Below are 18,288 nucleotides of genomic sequence, written 5' to 3'. Positions count from 1 at the left end.
TGTGTATATACATACACAATATACACTAATATATAATTTTTATTTTTTATATAATTTATTATAATTTTTTTACATCTATACCCATATATGTATACACACACATACTAGTATTCCAATATAACATCAGGAAGGTGAAGCCAAGATATGCAAGTGCTTTCTCCTCCAGAACTATCTGAATCCAGTGATCACTTATAGATCTTAAATAAGGATGACTGAAAATAGCCCTGAATACTATGGGAAACCTTTTTAAACTAAGGTCTTTAACAAATCTCAGTTTGACTGAGGCAACTAACTTCATGGCCTTTATAGCTTAGTCAAAAAAATATGCATGAATGAATAAATAAAAAATTCAAAAGGAATCAGTCTGGGAGGGAAAGACCCTCAGGGATTCTGGCCAAAATAATTACAATTGCTATTTACTTTCATTCGGAGGCAATCTGAGCCAAAACAAAGACTAAGTGGGTTTGGCCTGGGACCTTTTGTTGCCCAAAGAGTGACATGTAAACTTTCTTTAAAAATGGAAAATGGAGGTACAGAAAGTGGAAATTGCCTCTGCTAAGTCCCTTTTGAGTTTCAAAATGCTTTAGGATGGATACTGGAGAATACATTTCTGGCATTGGCTAAAGAATACTTAGGAAGGGAACAGGCCAAGTTCCCCAGATCTCTTCAGATATAAAGTCACCAGATTTATTAAAAAGCAATAAACTAAAACTGACCTTGCAGGTCACCTAGTCTAAAACCTTCATTTTACACAAACTGAGATTCAAAACAGATCAAGGAGTCAAACTTGGATCTTTAATTTCCCAAACCAGGGCTTATTCTACTATACCCCATTCTAGTGGGTATCATTTCACAAAGGATCCCTGTATTTCATGTGTTCATTGAATATCTAATCAGCTGAAAGTATGATTCTCCTTCTGTAACATTACTCTCATCTTTTTCTCTACAAACTCTCACCTAGGTTCAGGCCCTTCTCATCTCTCCCTAGAACTATTTCAGTAGCTTCCTAATAGATCTCCATGATCCAGTTTCTTTTTTCTGCAACCCACATAGCTGCCAAATTTATATTGCCTAAAGCACAGGTCTGATAGTGTCACCTTAATGAGGGAAAGGAAAGGGGAAACCCCATTTGTCGGTGCATAGATCCCATGAGGCGCAGTGTCCCCAGTAAAATGAATTTACAGGCCCGAAAACCTAGATTGATAAATAAAAGGTTTATTGTAGAAATCTGGAAGTAAAGCTCAGTTAGAAAGACACCAGGGCCAAAGGTGGCCGTTGGTGAGCAGGGACCCTTACATGGCTGGAAGGATACCATGTGTTGCCTGGAAGGGCTCCTGCAATGAGGGCGGTCCAGCTTGTTTCTTTTATACCCAAAAGATACTGGGCGGTATCCAGTTCTGGCGGGCTTTTCTGTTAGCCCAGATCAGGTGAGGGCTGGGAGAAGCTGAGCTGAGAGTGGGGGGCTGGGCCCGGATATTCAAAGGGTGCCTTTGACCAGAATTTGTGAATCAAGGTCAGTCATGGGTTGGGCAATTAGGAATCTTAAAGGGATCCCAACCCTCATCAACCTGTCCTGCTCAAGAAGTTTCAGTGGCTTCCTATTGCCTCTAAGATAAAATACAAACTTCCCTTCATAACCAGGCTCTAGTTTACCTCTCTGATGAATTCCACTTTATTTCCCCTTCTCATGCACTCTTTTCTGGCTGACCAGACTTATATTCTATAGGCCACATGCTTTTCAACAAGCTGCCCACTGTATCTGAAAAGCTCTACCTCCTCACTTTGACCTTTTGTAATTAATTCCTAGCAGCCTTTAGATTCAACTATAGGGCTAACTCCTACAAAAAGTCTGTTTTTTTTGACCTCCTAGATTGTCGCTTCTTTTCCTCAGCAGATTGTTATTTATATACCAATTGTTTTATATATATATATATACCAATAGAATAGATTCTCTTTGATATTTATTTAATTTTTATCTTATCATTCCCAATACCTAGCATATTGTCTGGCATATTAATAGGCTCTGAATGTTTGTTGAATTAAACAATTTCCTATGAAGGAAATAGAGAGCTCTTATATCATAGTAGTAATAGTTCTTCATAAACTGCTTTTCAAGGACAGCTAGGGATCCTGGAAAGCCTGAATTCAAATACATTTTCAGGCATTAGTAAATCACTTAATCCCCATTTGCCTCAGTCTTTTCATCTGTAAGATGGGGATAGCAATTGTTCCTACCTTCCAGAGTTGTTATGAGGATCAAATGAAATAAAAATTAAAAGCCTTTGATAGAGCTATAGCTAGATATATATTATGTTTCTATGTATAGATATATATATATATATGTGTGTATATATATATATATATATATATATATATATATTGCACAGATATAACATGGGGGGGCCTAAAGGAACACAAATAATCTGTATCAAGTTAGCAAGTTTATTTTATAATTCTATACTTCTAATATGGTTCTACCCAGAAAGTTGTCTTGTCCCTATAGCTGTGTAGTTGCTAAGCTTTCTAAATCTAGTCATCTTATGTTGGGGAATGTTGGGGAAATAAATATCAAAGAGAATCTATTCTATTGGTTTCCCCAACTTCTTTTAAGTCCCAATTAAAATTTTACCTTCTACAGGAAGCCTTCCTGAATTCCCTTAATTCCAATTCTTTCCCGAGTATATCTTGCTCTCTATATATTTGTTTGCATATTGTCTCCCTCATTAGAATGTAATGCCCTCAAAGAGGGCAGACACTGTCTTTTACCTCTTAACACAATGCCTGGCATAAAGTAGGCACCTAATAATTGTTTACTGAACAAAATTCAAAGAGCATAGACATAGAGAAATAAATGCAATATGTAAAAAAATAAATATTATGTATTAATTTGGTAAGCTCATGTTTGATCTGTATTCTTTTAATCAGAAATAAGATACAGAAAGAAGCTGTATTTGCAAGAATAAAAAAAAAATGAAGTTGCACTTTCTTGTGTGTGTACCTCTCAATGGCAGAATTTGCACAGAAATTACCAGACTGATTAATAATAACTAAAATCTCCTAAAATGGAAGTAATGCTTTTATGTATTAAATTATAGCATATCTAAATGGCATAGGCAGCAATTACCCCTCCCCCTCAATTTACACACCCAACGTTTCCTTTCCAAAGACTCCTTTCCTCCCAGAAATTGTACTTGCTACATTTATTTTTCCCCAATCCATGTCTCTTTTTTGCTGAAATTCTTTCACCTCCCTTTGCTAAGGGTTTCAGTTTGCTTTGTCTCTATCAAATTCCAGGTAAAGAAAGGGGCCGAGAGGACCATAACCTTTGAAATCTCTTAAAGAGTGATCCAGGAGCAAGTAACTTGGAAAGAAGCTTTGAGGATTGAAAACTCCGTCAAGGACTTTTAAACCTATGCTAAATCACTATAAGCCTAATGGTAGGGTTGATTTTTTTTTTTTTTTGAAGGGAATAGTTCAAACCTTTCTTATATAGATAGCTCAAGATTCAATGACCCAAGTGTGTATACATGTATATGTTTGCTTGTTTGTTTTTTCAAAAAAGGGAGTTGGAGCAAATGTCTTTAATCAGTAACCTTAGGAACTTGGGCATTTAGACCTCCTCTCCATAAAACAGAACACGTATACAAGCTCAGGTTAACTTTCTATAATGCAATCTTCTGAAGTATTTCAGGACTTGCACAACTGTAGAGACCTGCGGCTTCACCACTGAAATGAAATACGATGAATTCAGGGATAAAATGTTGCCAGCAATACCTGGTTTTAAGGGGGAGGGTCAGGGAAGGACAGGGAATTAGTCATTATTAAGGTAATTTATTAGCCATGACCGCGTCTCATGATCAGTAAAATATTTCTCTGTCTCCATTCCAACAGTCCAGCCACAGTTTTCAGTGCAGTTGTGCAAGGTCCCATTGGGTCAGATTTGTTCCGTTCTTGGCCCGTGACTCGAGTCCGAGTAGCCCACAGTCTTCCAGGCTTGCCTTCTCAGTGCCTCATTGGGTCCCACGTGCAGTAGTTTCCACTTGTGAGCCGGCCACCTCCCTCCCCATCCCGCCTCAGTTCTCAATCATTTAAAAAGCAATGCCATTTCTGAAGCTCTCCCGGGAAATGCGCCCTTTTTGATTATTCCTAATCCTTCCCCATCCTTAAATCACGTCTCTCTCTCCAGGTTGCTCAGAATTGGAGGAGTCATCCCAGTGCTCCTTCCCCCCAGCGCCCCCAGACATGCAGACTTAATTCTTACAAAACTTAGTCATGAGCCCAGTTTATTTTTGGAATTAAAACGGTCTCCACACTGCTCCTTTATTTATAAAGCTCACAAATATTCCGCGGCGTGCAAGGGTGTAGCGGGTAACGAACGTCCCGGAACACTGGCGAGGGGACGAATTTTTATCCGATTTGTTACAGGAGGGGACGGAAGGGGGGAGCTGCACATCCCATTTTCCTTAGAGGTCTTTGGGGTTGGTGTGCTAATGCCGAACCCGAGAGAGGGAGGAGAAAGCTGCTGAGGATGGAGAGGAGCGGGAGGAGGTGGAGCCTGCGCTGGCAGTTCAGGAAATAAAACCCCGAGCTGAAAGCAAAGGTCTTTCACACGTGAAGAAGCTGCTCTCCCTCCGGCAGAGGAGAGCGAGGACTCCGGCCGATCCTAGACGGAGGGAAGACGGAGGACTGGGAGGAGAGGCGAGCCTATAAGAATAAATGAGAACAGCGGGGAAAATCTGAAGGCTGGAGAGGGAAAGGGGAGGAGAGAGGAAAATCCACACCCTGTGGTACAAAATCTAGAGCAAACCGGCTGTCTGCTGCTCGTTTTTCTGAAAGAAGAAAGTACCTGAGGATTGTCTTTTTCTTTTTCTTTTTATTCCCCCCAAGACTCAGTCTGTGAGGAAAAAAAATACTCTTACCTTCATCGCAAAAAAAATTAGAGAACGCGCTGAGCTATAAGCCAGTGTGGGTTTTGATCTGAGAGCTGAAGGGAAATCCAAACTGTCTTTTTTGGGGGGCATTTGAATGAAGCAGCTGCCTAAACTGAGCAGAACTCGGCTCCGGCTCGGGAGAGCTGCGTCCCCTCACTCTGAATTCTAAGGGGGGAAGCTGCTATAGTTCTATTTTTGTACACATGTCTATTTTTCCTTTTTAAACCACTTTCTTTGGTGGCAACCTTGAGCGTCAGGAAAGTATTTTAGTTATATTAATACAGATTTGAGGTTTTTTATCTGCATGTGGCTTTTTTTAAAGGGCCAGGAAGAAAGGTCATTATTTTAGGAAAAGGACATTTTTTATCTGAAAGACTTAGGAAGAAATACAGACATATAGATAAGTAGGCAGGCAGCGGGGAAGGACATTTCAGTGATCTTTTTTCTTTTCTGAAAACGATGGAAGAAAAGGCCCGGCACCGAAACAACGCTGAAAAGAGCCCCAAAGGCGGGAGTGAGTCTGATTCTGGCCCAGATGCCGGTTCCGAAGGGGGTGGAGTAGCCCTGAAGAAAGAGATTGGGTTGGTCAGTGCTTGCGGCATCATTGTAGGTGAGTCTGGCTGATTTTCTTTCCTTTCCCCGGGAGCCACATGGAGCTCTAGACCATTTCTCCCTCCCCGCCCCTCGTGTCCCTTGTGGCATTCTATAGCAGCTAAAGAATGTTCCTCTGTCCCCCTCCGAACAAATGGCAGAGCAGCTAAAAATCACCTATTGCCTCCTTCCCCCAGGTGGGAGCTGCAGGGATGCACAAAGTAAATTCCATCCTTCAAGGCTAAGAAGCCCATAAAACCTGACTAATGCTGCCAAAGATGCATGACTTCATCGATATTTGTCTTTGTGCCTGGACTGTCTGAGGCCCTGGTCGGTCTTAGAAGGCACGAGAAGGTCCGGCCTGGGCTGTAGTCTGGGGGAGTGCACCTAAGTAACCAGCTCGTCTTTCAGAGCAGACTGTGACTTGGTTTCCCAGAGAAGCAGCAATCCTGGGTCTCCCTGAAAGGGCTTTGCCAGTGCCATCATCCCTGAGTGGTGGTCTAGTTTCCAGGCAACACGCTTTCTAGGGAAGCCTTGGGATGGTGGGTAATAGCAATTTGCCCCTTTCCTGAAGTTCCTGCACCTCTTTTGCTTTCAGGCACTGTTAGAATGTTTAATTCCTAGTTGGGAAAAGCAGTGGTGATATTTGCAGGTTAGCTTCTCCCCTCTAACAACTATAGTAAGTTCTGGTATTCAGCTCAGGAACTAGTTTATCTAGATTATCCCCACATTCCAGCCACCCCAGGGAGTGATTGTTTTTGGATTCTGAGAAATTAAAATTTCAGGCCCGAAACAATCCTTACCCCCACACCCAATTCAGATAAACTTTATCACCTATTCTCTGACTTTGATCATTGTTATTACTTCCGATCTCTGGGGTCCTGTGGCGCTCTTTATCTTCCGCAGGACTTCGGTCTGAGAGAGAGGGTAGAATGGATGGGGTGGGGGACTGGTCTGGCCTCTACGGAGCCTAACAGAAAAAGATTATAGTTAAAAAAAAATCTGTTCCTCTTGGTGATTTTTATTTGCCTAGTTAATCTCTCCCTAAATGATCTCAGCTAAGGACACAACATAGGTACCGTACATGCTAACATTGAGGTCTATAAATAGCCTGTAGCTTGTCACCGCTTTCACCAGTTTGACTGAGAGAATTAAGTATTTTTTATTCCCTTCTAAGCAGGTTCCTGATTGAGGCTCTCATATATATATATATATATACATATATATATATATATATATATATATATATATATGTATAAATTGGGCTTACTCCCCAAGTCTTCCTCCACTTGTAGCACTCCAATACACATTCATTTTTATTTCTGTGTGCTACAATGAGTTGTAAAATCCACCTGACATATAGAATATCCAAAGTATTTCTCTTCTATTTAAGGAAAAAAATGGAGATGCTCTGTTATGATGGTTGAATACTATCCAAACTATTCCAAATGGTTGGTCCATGAACTCACGCCACGGATTTTTGTGTGAGAACCAATCTAATCTGGTACCCACCAAGGCACCAGAAAATATTCTAGTTATTCTAGTTATAAAAATAACAGCCCTGGTGTTCTGTAGTGACAAAAGGTTTTCAAGTGTATTTGTTCTTTAAAGAGATGATGAAGTTATTTTTCTCAAGAGTCAGATCCCTTATGGATGCTATTCTGCCCAAATATGAGCTAGAGTGATGATTGTTGGCTATTTAAGAAGACTTTGCTTAGCTGCAAGACTGCCTTTCTGGAGGCACGGAGGTACAGTGGGGAAAGTGCTGAATTTGGAGTCTACTCATTATAGGAGTATTTTGGCCTGGGCAAAGATTGCTTTCCATGCTAAATTGTCACAAATAGTATTTTTCATACAGAGTTGAGCAATAGCACTACCCATCTTAGAGTTAAGGAGGAACAAACAAACCAGAAGGCAAAAAAGAGGAAATTATTTGTTAATGAGTTGGTAAAGAAATGGGACCTGTCCTAATGCCCATTATCAATCGACTCTAACAGTCATGGAGAGCTGACTCTTGTACTGTTCTAGATTCTAGAGGCAAAAAACAAAAAACTTAACTCCCAGTCCTCAAGGTGCTTCCATTTTACTAAGTTCTGGTCACAAAACTGGCTTAAAATCAAGTATTATATGCACAGAAAAGAGAAATTCAAAATATATGCAAACTAATTTGGTGAGGGAGAACTTGGAAAGTTAGCAGTGTCTGGAAAGGGCTCTTGTTGGAGGATGTTCTCAATCTGAGGCTTTTTAGGAATCTAGGCATTGCAGAAAGCAGTGAGAAGAAAGAGCTTTCCAGATTCTTCCAGAGAAGTTTATACAAAGGCAGAGAGTAGGCTGGGAGTATCACATAGGGAACAAACTTGACCCATATGTAGAGTACTCTAGGGGAAATAATTCGAAATCTGCCTATAGATTTATATTTAGGCATAGGAGAAGGATTGTGACAGGCCTTCAAGGCCACAAGTATTTTATCAGGTGTTTAAAGGGAAAAACAAAATCATGTCTATCTGAAAAGTATTTTGGCTTTTAAGAGATAAATAGATCAAGATTTATTCAATTAATAAGCATAACTGAAACACTTGGCCTGTGAAAAATTGGAATTCTAGGCATTGTGGGGGCTAAGAGTAGGAGGTGTATGGCTTTTTACCTATTTTGTGTCTCCTTAGTAGAATGGAGCCCCTTGAGAGAGGGACTGTCCTAAGCTTACAACAATGCTTTGTGCACATAGCACCTCAGTGCTTAGCTCAGTGCTTTTTGCCTGTAATAAGTGACTAAGAAATGCATTTCGCTACACAAACTACCCTTAGCTCCAGGCATCTTCTCTGGCTTTCCCCATCGCCTAGAATGCTTTCCCTCTGTTTCTAGGACTGATCTCCCTAGCTTCTTTTAAGTTTTCCATTTTATTGGAAGCCTTTCTTAACTCTTACCTCCTGTGCCATGTCTCCGTTATTGTATATAGCTTGCTTTGTATATTTGTTTTCATGCAGTCTCCTCCATTAAATTGTAAGATCCTTGAGGTCAGGGATTGTCTTGCTTCATTTTGTTTTAAGTACAGTGCCTGTCACATAATAGACTAGGCTTAGGAAATAAATTATTCAAAATGTATTCAAATTCATATTTTTCAGTTTGCAGTTTTTCAAATCTTGTGCTGGAGCCTCCATTAATCTTAATAGTAGTTAAGAAAAGAACACCGAATATGTATAAGGCAATTGGGTGGAACAGAGGCTAGAATTGGGGACTTTGAATCAGGAATTTCAGATTCTGACTCGGCACGTGGCCTTGGACACAAGTTAATTAAACCTCTGTTTCAGATCCCTCGCCTGTGTGAAGTATGAGGGACAATAATGTCACATCTCTATGGGCTCTATAACAGATATGTAAAGGGCTTAGCAAACCTTAAAGTGCTATCTATTGAAAATGTTAATATATCATGCAACTAGAGAACAGACAAGTTTACAATAATCTAATTGGAGGTGGTAAGGGGAAAAAGTAATCGAGGAATTCATATGATTTTAGCTAATGGAAACTTTGGAGCTGAGTGTTAAGGATATAGAGTGGAGAAAAGGATTTAGGTGGACTAAAAGTAATGAGAAAAAAAATAACATAATGAAAAGGAAGAGCATTCTAAAAAGGTTAGAAGTAGTGGTAGATCATAGGATTTGGGAGTTATAAGCTGCAGTCAAGGGTTACTGCATAGACTAGCAGCATGATGAGAGCCAGAAGATAAAGAAGTGAACAGGAAAGATGGAGAGAAAGATGAAATGAGATTATCTCAAAAGGAAAAAAAACAGACCCAAATCTAAAAACAAACCAGTTGTGCAAATCAATGATAGAATTGGTCCATGAGTACAGTGTTCTTTCTGTCAGATGAGTCAAATCTCAATTTTTTTTTTTTAAGACAGGAAAACTGCATTCCATGCCCAATGCTGCATCTAATTGGCACCATAACTTTGGACAAATCAGATGGCTTCTTTCTTCATACAAAAGTTCTAACTATAAAATTATGACTTTAAAACTAAATCAACTAGCATTTATTTTGTGACTCCCAGGTTCTAGTCACTGACTTAAGTTGGACCAGATGAGCTTCCTCCAAGACTATGGAAAAGATAAGGCAAATAAATCTAAATTAGCCACTTGGAATTGAGTCACATTGGAATTTCTTTGAACCCCCCTCCCTCTGTGGAGTTCCTTCCTGAGAACTATCCATAATTTAATTGAATTGGAGATGGTGAGAAGGATAGCCCAAGGGGGCACTTCAGTTTGGAAGCCCTTATCTTAAAACCTAGAAGTTTTCAGATAAAGTAGTGTTGTTGTCCTTTAATCCTTTTCACCTTAAGAAGAGCCTTTTTGTCTCTTAATTATCTACCACACATCTAAGCCTCAACCCTATTCTCTACACTTCTGAAAGGTTTAGAGAAAAAATATTTAATGTTCCTAAAATAAAAGGGTAGGTCTTTTAAAAATACACTTCCACAAAACTCAATGATACCAGCACTGACTGCCGTAAAGGTTTAAGTGACCAAGCTTAAGCTCTAGTTACAACAAAGATACCCTTCCTAGCAATATTTTTGTAAAGACAAAAGAATATATGTGGATATGAATCATTGTATATGTCAGACTCTTTCCATATTTTGATTAATTTTACTTATCTATATGCTCCCCCCCTCCTTTATTTGTTAGAAAAGCTTTCTCTCTGGGAGGGGAAAGGGAAAATTGGGACATGTAGGTGAAGGAAAAACAAGACATCAATAAAATTTACTTTAAAAAAACTAGTGTGTAAAAATTATACAAAAGAAAAGTAAAATTTCTTAATTTAAAAAGTCATTTTACTGGCCTCTTAGCTGTTTCTTGAACCAGTCACTCCCATCTCCCGTCTGAACATTTTCACTGGCTGTCCCCCATCCCTGAATCTTTGTCTCCGCAGCTCTGCCTCCTGTTCTCCCTGACTTTCTTCCAGTTTCAGCTGTTTCTGTAGGATACCTTTTCCCAAACTTCTTAAATCTTACTACCTTTGCTCTAGAGATTATCTGCAATTTAACTTGAAAATATTTTGTTCATGTCTCCTCCATTAGACTGGAAGTTTCTTGAGGATAAAGAAGGTTCTTGCCTTTCTTTGTATTCCCAGTGCTTAGCACACCATGCTGTAGGTCCTTTAAAAAAATCTTTGCTGTGTCTTGATTTGACCTTCAGGCCCTGAATGTAGTTACTTATTAGTGTGTTTTAAAAGCAATTATTACTAAATTTTAATTCAGTGAACATTTAAGTGATTGCTTATGTGCTAGACACTGGAGGTCCAAAAATAAAAGAACCCCTTCTTTGAGAGAAAGCGCTGCAAGATGGCCCCAGAGCAACTGATTGAGATGAAGCATCTATTTTGCCTGAATTGTAGTTTCTGGAAGACTGCTGACATGCCCCAGGGGCAGTAGTACAGTTGGAGAGGAAGTGGCCAGCAAATTCTGGGTCAGACTTTAATTAGTGATCTCTCCTCCTCACTTTTCCTTTAAGGTAGCCATGATCTCAGATGGTGATTTAAGTTCCAGGGATCCTGAAAGTCTCCGGACTGGTTTTCTCTCGACCATGCAAATTAGCATTAACCCTGAGGGTAAATTATAAAAATCAGGTCTTTTCTAAAGGAAATCCAACTGTTGGTTTCAGAGTTTCAAGCTGTGGGACTTAAAATATTCTTCCCTTCCTTCTGTAAGATTTTCCTTTAGAGTGTGTGTTTCTGTGAAAACTTAATTATATTTATAAAGGTGAAACTTGGGGGTTCTTTTGACCTAGACTTCAGTTTGTTCAGTAGGGTGTCATATCAGCTCCCTTGAGCAATAATACTTAACCTTTCTGTTTCTTAGTCTCAGATTTCTCATCTGGATGATGAAAAGGTTGGGGTTCTAAATTCGGAATTTCCTTACCTTAGATTCTGGTTAGATTTCAGGCTCTTTGTCAAATTGGATTTTAAAAAATTACATATCTAACATCTGAAATTTAACTTTTACTTAAATTATGAATTTAAAAAAAAATCACATCCTGAAAAAGGACTCTATTGACTTCATCAAATGGTCTAAAGGAAAGGTCCTTTTGAGCTCTCCTCATTTTCCTTAGCAATTTTTTAACCAGCAGGGGTAAATCTGGTGGAAAGAAGAGAAAACTGGAAAGTTCTGTGTATCCCTGTTGGGGGCATACATCATAAGTTATGGAAAAGAGAAGGTTGTTAGCTGATTGAAGGAGGGGGTGCATTCCAGGTGAAAGTCAAACATTTTTAGAAACGTTGACCTGGAAATTAAGATGGAGTAGGGATGACAAGATTAATCTCTCTGGCTTCCTTCAAGTCTGTCATCTTTTCCAATCCCATCTTCTGGCCTTCCTTAGTACCTTTTTTCTTAGGTTGTATGCAATTTATCCTGCCTGTATTTTGTTTGTATGTAGTTATCACCTCTTCTTGTTTGCATGATTGGGAGCTCCTTGAGGAGCAGGGATTGCTAATTTAAGGGGAAAAAAAACTTTTATGAGATCTTGGCACCTCCTAAAATAACTTCAAAAAGAGATCACAGCTTTAGAGCTGGATGGGACCTCAAAAGACTTTTTTTATTCAACTTCCTTGTTTTGAGGAAACTTGATGCCTAAAAAGGTTAAATTACTTGTCCTATATCACACCAGTAGTGTCAGATGCAGAATTCCAACCCAATCTTTGAGAGTTTTGATCTCTAAAGTGTCTGTCCATTTGATGGCAAAGCTCATTTGCAGATATGTTGATTAACCTTACTGTGAGGTATGGGTAGGAGGGATTTAGTTTCCTTCAGTTCTTCCTGAGCTCTAGGAAAATAAAACAATTTTAGATTACAAAGCTGCTTGCTTTTGGAGAAAATCTAGAGGCATGAAATAGTTATATAAAGGAGCAATGAATCTAAATTTTTAATTTTAATAAAGCTATTAAGCACATACTATGTACTGCTGAGCATCTGTATCAGAACAAGATGAATAAAATAAATAAGGTAGAGTCCTAAGCACATATACATAAATATAAAAAAAAATAGAATATAATCATAGATTTAAAAGCTAGAAGGGACTTTAGAGGTCCCCAAGTCCAACCTTCTTATTTTACAGATGAGGAAACTGAGACTGAGAGGATAGATGATTTTCCCTAGCTAAGTATATTAGGCAATATTTGAACTCATTTTCTTGATTCTCAGGGCCAGCACCTTGTTCTTTGTGCCACTCAGCTTCCTTAAGGAGGCATCTAAAAGTGCTGATCACCAACTTTGAAGTTTTGGGGGCATAAGAGTTTTACTAAATTAGAGGTCAGGTAAGGTTTCCTAAAGAAGATTTTTGAGTTAAAAGATGAATAAGTAATTGTGGTCTAGTATTTGTAAAGTGCTGTCTGGTAGAGAAGGTATTAATTTGGCTGGTTCCTTTTTTTTCCCCCCTAAAGTTAAAAAGATGCACACTTAAATTGTCTTCCAGAAAACTTCTTAACAATTGGAGCCAAAAGGAAGTGAAATAAGTTGCTAAGTCAGAAAGTAAATACCCCCTCCTTGGAATTTCTCTAACAAAGGCTAGAGGGCCTCCCTGTGTCAAACTCTAGGCTTACAAATTAGAAAAAGACAATGGCAGCCCTCTAGGAGTTAACAATCTAATGGGGGAAACTGAAAAGGAGATGAAAGGGGGGTGGGGATCACAAGGATTTTTCCTGGAGTCCTGTCCCAGGGTGAGCTGATAGGAAATAATAAAGAGTTGCCTGGTATGGGAGCCATCTTTAAATAAAAGCTTTGCTCCCCCTTGGTTCAGAGAAACAAAGGGTAATTGGAATACTGAGGTAGGAGCATCCAAGCTAATATAGTCGGGCGGAATGATGAAGTTTCTTGGGAATGTGATCACTAGTCAAGTAGGAATACCTTTTGTATACAGGGTTAAGACTAGATGGGCACTAATATTTTTTCCAGTTCCCAAATTCTGTAATTCTGTGAATAATACAATGTAGTTACAGCACAGGACATAGAGAAAGACTCAAGGCAGCTAAGTGGCACAGGAAGGAGCCTGGAATCAAGGGAGACTCCTCTTCCTGAGTTAACATCTGACCTCACACACTTAGTAGCTGTCTGATCCTGGGCACATCATTTAACTGTTTGCATCAGTTTCCTCATCTGTCAAGATCACACAGCTATTAAGTATTTTTGTGAATAAGGAAAATTTATTGAACTGTAGATGAGCAGACTTGTATGGCTGCAATTGCCCATCACAGTTGATCATCACACAAGTCTTCTTGTTGCTGTGTATAATGGTCTCCAGTTCTGCTCACTTCACTTATACCATGTAAGTCTCTCCAGGCTTTTCTGGTCGTATCAGCCGTTCCCCAACTGATGGGCTTCCACTCAGTTTCTAGTTTTTGGCCACTACAAAAGGGGCTGCCACAAACATTTTTGCACACGTGGGTCTTTTCCCCTCGTTTATGATCTCTTTGGGATATTAGCCCAATACAAACGCTGCTGGATCAAAGGGCAGGCATTTATTTACCTTATTTATTTAGCAAGAGTGAATATATTAAGATAATTTTTTTTTCTCTGGAACCTTTTGCAAAATTCTTAAGCCCCTTGGAAGGGTCTGTGATATGCTCCAAAGAAAATGGTTTGTTGTTCATGCTTCATTTTTGAAGACCTGTAGCATCCCAGGGATGCCTTGATTTGCTAGTAAATTGAAGTTGAGTAAGGCAGAGCCCCACAAAGCCCTCAGCCTCACTTTTGGAGTGGTCCAAGTCCAGTGGCAGGACAAAAGTCAGGGTGCCTGGCAGTGGGCCAGGATGCAGTGAACCTTGGCTTCTTTGATGCTCGACCAAGCTCTGAGCCCTCTACAACATCAGCTTCAGCTGCTTCATGGCCATGGGAACACATTGTTCTCATCTGTCCATTTTCCCAGTGGAAGATTTCACATGCTTGAGGTAGACATCCTCCTAACTCTCTCCGATGGTCCTGATGGGATTTGAGCCCTGAAGGTTTTTCAACCTGGTTTAGCTCATGTGCCAAAATGACTTTGGGGGGGGGGAGGCCTTTACATCTATGGTTTCCCTTCCTCTGAAGCTTGTTGAGATCATTCTTCTCACCTGTCCGAAGCTAAGATCCACTCTTCTCTAGGATCAACTTATCTAGCCTGGGAGGAGTTCTCTTTGTTTAACTCCATGAATGAGGGGAGTCCTCCTGGAGGAATGGGATAATACCTTAGTCCCTCCATTTTGAAAAGTTAACCCAGATTTTAAGATCCTTTTTGTTTTAAGATCTCTATGAGGGATACCTAAATTGTCTTGGAAGCAGGGAGTTTTATTTGAAGGCATGGGGGACGATACTGATTTAGGCATCTCTCCAAACTAAAAATGGTTTGGATGTAGGATAATATGAATTTATTGTTTCTGAAGACTTAATCCAAAATCACAAGAATACAATGTAAGTACCCCCCACGAAAAAGATTTAACAGGCATCTGTAGACATTTGATAGTTGAAGTCATGGGACTGAATGGAATCAGATGGACAGTGAGTATATAGAGAGAATAGGATCAAGAACTGGGAAACAAGGAATGAGAACAGGAAGAAGAGACTGAGAATGGATAGAACATGAATGACTAGAGAAGAAGGAAAAAAACTAGGTGCTGCATCAAGGTGAGGGAAGAGATCCTGGGGAAGCTAAAAGTGCTGTATACCATGCTCTCTAGAGGATGGGAAGTTTCCAAGCTTTCCACAAGACGACTCAGGTTTTAATGGAGACAATATAATTTAATGGTCTCATATCAAAGGAGAGAATTACAAAATTAGAATTCAAGAGTTGAAAGGATCTTTTCATATAGATAGTACAATCTGTACCCAATCAAGAATTCTCTACAACAACCTTGATAGGTGGATACCTGGGAATCCACTCTCTCCCAAGCCAGCCTATTCCACTTTTGGATAACTTGGGAAGTTTTTCTTCTGTCAAACCTAAAGCTACCTTTCTATAACTCTAAGCTCTGGATTAAAGTCAAATTCTGCTTTGAAACTTGGATAAGTAATTTCCAAGTCTCTAGGCCATTTTATAAATATTTCCTTAATTTTGAAATAACATTGGAAAGAGTAGTCTCTAAAGATTCCTTATGATTCTTCTTCAGATGTCACATAGCTTCTAGAGAGCATAGAGCAGAAGTGGACAAAATAGGAGTAAATGCTAAGGGATTCTGGAAAGGAAAAAGGAGCTAGACAAAATTAAAGGTGATGTTCAAGATGCAGGGAAAAGAAAGTTCTAATAGGTCTAGGAATCAATGAATCTTCCCAAAGGAATCAGTAACTTTAAATTTAAAAAGAAAATTGAAGAATGTGTAAAAGGGAGAAACCAAAACAAATCAAGAAATGCCACTTGAGAATTCCCATTTTTCTTTTTTTAGGCAAACAGTTCAGTGACTTGCCTAGTCACATAGTTCTGTCTGAGGCACTAAAAACTCCCAGACTCCAGGGGGGCTGGTCTATCAGCTGCGCCATATTGCTGTCACTTGAGGCCTCTCAAATTGTTAAGTTGTCAGAATTTCTTCCAGTTTTCCTAAGCAATATAAGAGGAAGTATTTTGTAGTGGGGAAAGAGCTAACCTTGAACTCAAGATTCTGTGTCCTTATTCACATTCTGGGCAAATTATTTTAACTTTTCTGTGGTCTGCTAAGCCTGTAAATTGTAGAGCAGGTGATGAAGTGATAAGAGCTTCTTCATCTGAGAGTTCCCTAGTCTAGAGATATCATTGGTTCAGACTTTATTCACTTTTTCCTAATAAATAATTTGGTTTGTACCTATAAATGAATGCCTATAGAATTTCTAATTTCACCTGGGTAAATTGAAGAGAGGAAACAACATAAGATGATCTGTACCCTGAATTTAGGGGGATTAGGGAAGGAGAAACAACAATAAAACTGAAATTCACAGGACTTGGAATTAGTTTTCTTTCCTAATTCTGATTCATTGCTAAGTGCACAGCAGTGGCCTTCTTCACTCATGTTTTGTGAAGGTTCTGAATCCCTTAGTGACCTAGACCTGCGACAAGAAGTGCTTTGGGGGAAGCGGAGAATATTGCTTATAGTTCCATGTCTTACATTCAACATGCTACAACCATTTAATTGAAAAGATGCTATGTATAAAGCATAGTGAGAGGCTTTGTGGATCTTTTTTTGGGGCGAGGGAGGAATAATCCTTCAATTATATTTTAAGCCTGTATTATTTATAGCATTGGAGAGTCTAAACTGGAAAAGCTTTATTGATCACATCTTATCCCTTACCCTTTGTTTCAGAGACAGATTTTTCCATCAGTCTATTCTCTAGAGCTTGGCCCAATTTAGCTTTAAATATTCCCAGCATTACAGCTGACGTCACTCCTGGGGAGCATGGTTTCACAATATACTAGATTTATCAAACAAGCTCATACTGAGCTGGCTGTTAAGTAGGGCCTTATTAGTGGACTTGCCTTAAAACAATAGCTCTTGTCTTTAAAACTATTAATGTGGAAAATGTCCTAATTGCATATTTATTAAAATAAAATCTGGAAAGGTCTTTTTTGTTTTGTTTTTTTTAATGGAAGGATGACCCCATCCCACTTTGACTAATGGGTAAAGAGCCATTTCCCAAATAAATGAGCCCCTCTTGATTCCAGAAATGTTATTTTCCATAGCTTTAAATATACTTGATTAAGATTGCAAAGTTTAGTGGTAGTTGTCGAGACAGTACTATAAAACCACTGGCCAGCAGCATCATTTAATGTAGAAGTTGGACAAAAACTTGCAGTTGATCCAGTCCAACTATGTTGCTTAAACAAAAAAATCTTTCCGAAACATCGCTGACAGGTAGTCATCCAGCCTCTGCTTGAAGGACTCAGTAATGGGAATCTCTAACTTTCTAGTTAGCCGATTTCACCTTTTATACAACTCTTATAAGATTCTTCCCAGTCCCCCCTGCCCCCCTTCAAAGTTAAAATCTGCCTCTCTGCAATTTCCACCCATTCATGGCCCCTAGTTCTACCCTCTAGGGTCAAACAAAACAAGTCTAATCCCTTCTACATGACTGCCTTTGAAAATTTTTGTTGGGTGTTCTGCAGCCTGTTCTTCTCCAGCTCCACCCAATCCTCCTTATAGTATGGTTTCCAGTTACCCTTTTCCACCTGGTTATCCCTCTCAAGACATGTTTTGGTGGGTCATTGTCCTACCTAAAATGGAGCTTTATTCAATAAAATTGAACACAGTGTTCCAGAATTAAACTGATGAAACCATCTCTCTTCTGGCAACTGTTTCAATTAATAAAGTCTAAGGCACCTTAGCTTTTTTGATTTGGTGTCATACTGGGACTCACTGAACTTGAACACTAAATTTTCATATGGGTTATTCCTTGTCCAGCCTAGAGTCTCTTGTACTTCACTGTTTGTTTTTTTGTTTGTTTGTTTTTTGGGGGTTTTTTTGAGGCAATTGGGGTTAAGTGACTTGGCCAGGAATGAAGTGTTTTACATTTTTCTCTTTAAATTTTACCTCATTGGATTCATCACCTGGTATTTCTTTGTACCCCAATTCTATTATTCATTGTGGGTATGAAAAGAATTGCCTTCCAGGTTATTGATACAAATGTGGAACAGAATTAGAGTCAAGAACAAATTCTGCAGCCTTCCAATAGAGACCATTTTCCAGGTTGACTCTGGTCTATTACATCCACCTAATTATAATCATTCAGCCTCACATCTCTCTGTGTTGTCCATAGAGATACTAATACTGTGAGATATTTTTATCAAA

The 18,288-nt window shown here is 39.2% G+C and overlaps 1 protein-coding gene across 1 annotated transcript in view; it reads left to right on the top strand.

Moving 5' to 3' along the window:
• Positions 1-4,565: 4,565 nt before the first annotated feature.
• The window catches only part of SLC7A8 (solute carrier family 7 member 8), an 82,974-nt gene continuing 69,251 nt past the window's right edge, over positions 4,566-18,288 (top strand). The window contains exon 1 of the mRNA XM_074294262.1: positions 4,566-5,541. Coding sequence (XP_074150363.1) covers positions 5,391-5,541 — 151 coding nt within the window. The 5' untranslated portion in view covers positions 4,566-5,390. The remainder of the gene's footprint in view (positions 5,542-18,288) is intronic.

The sequence above is a fragment of the Sminthopsis crassicaudata genome, chromosome 2 (genome assembly GCF_048593235.1).
Source record: "Sminthopsis crassicaudata isolate SCR6 chromosome 2, ASM4859323v1, whole genome shotgun sequence".
Classification (NCBI taxonomy): Eukaryota; Metazoa; Chordata; class Mammalia; order Dasyuromorphia; family Dasyuridae; genus Sminthopsis; species Sminthopsis crassicaudata.
The sequence above is the reverse complement of the archived record's forward strand: the minus strand, read 5'-3'. Positions and strand labels throughout refer to the sequence as shown.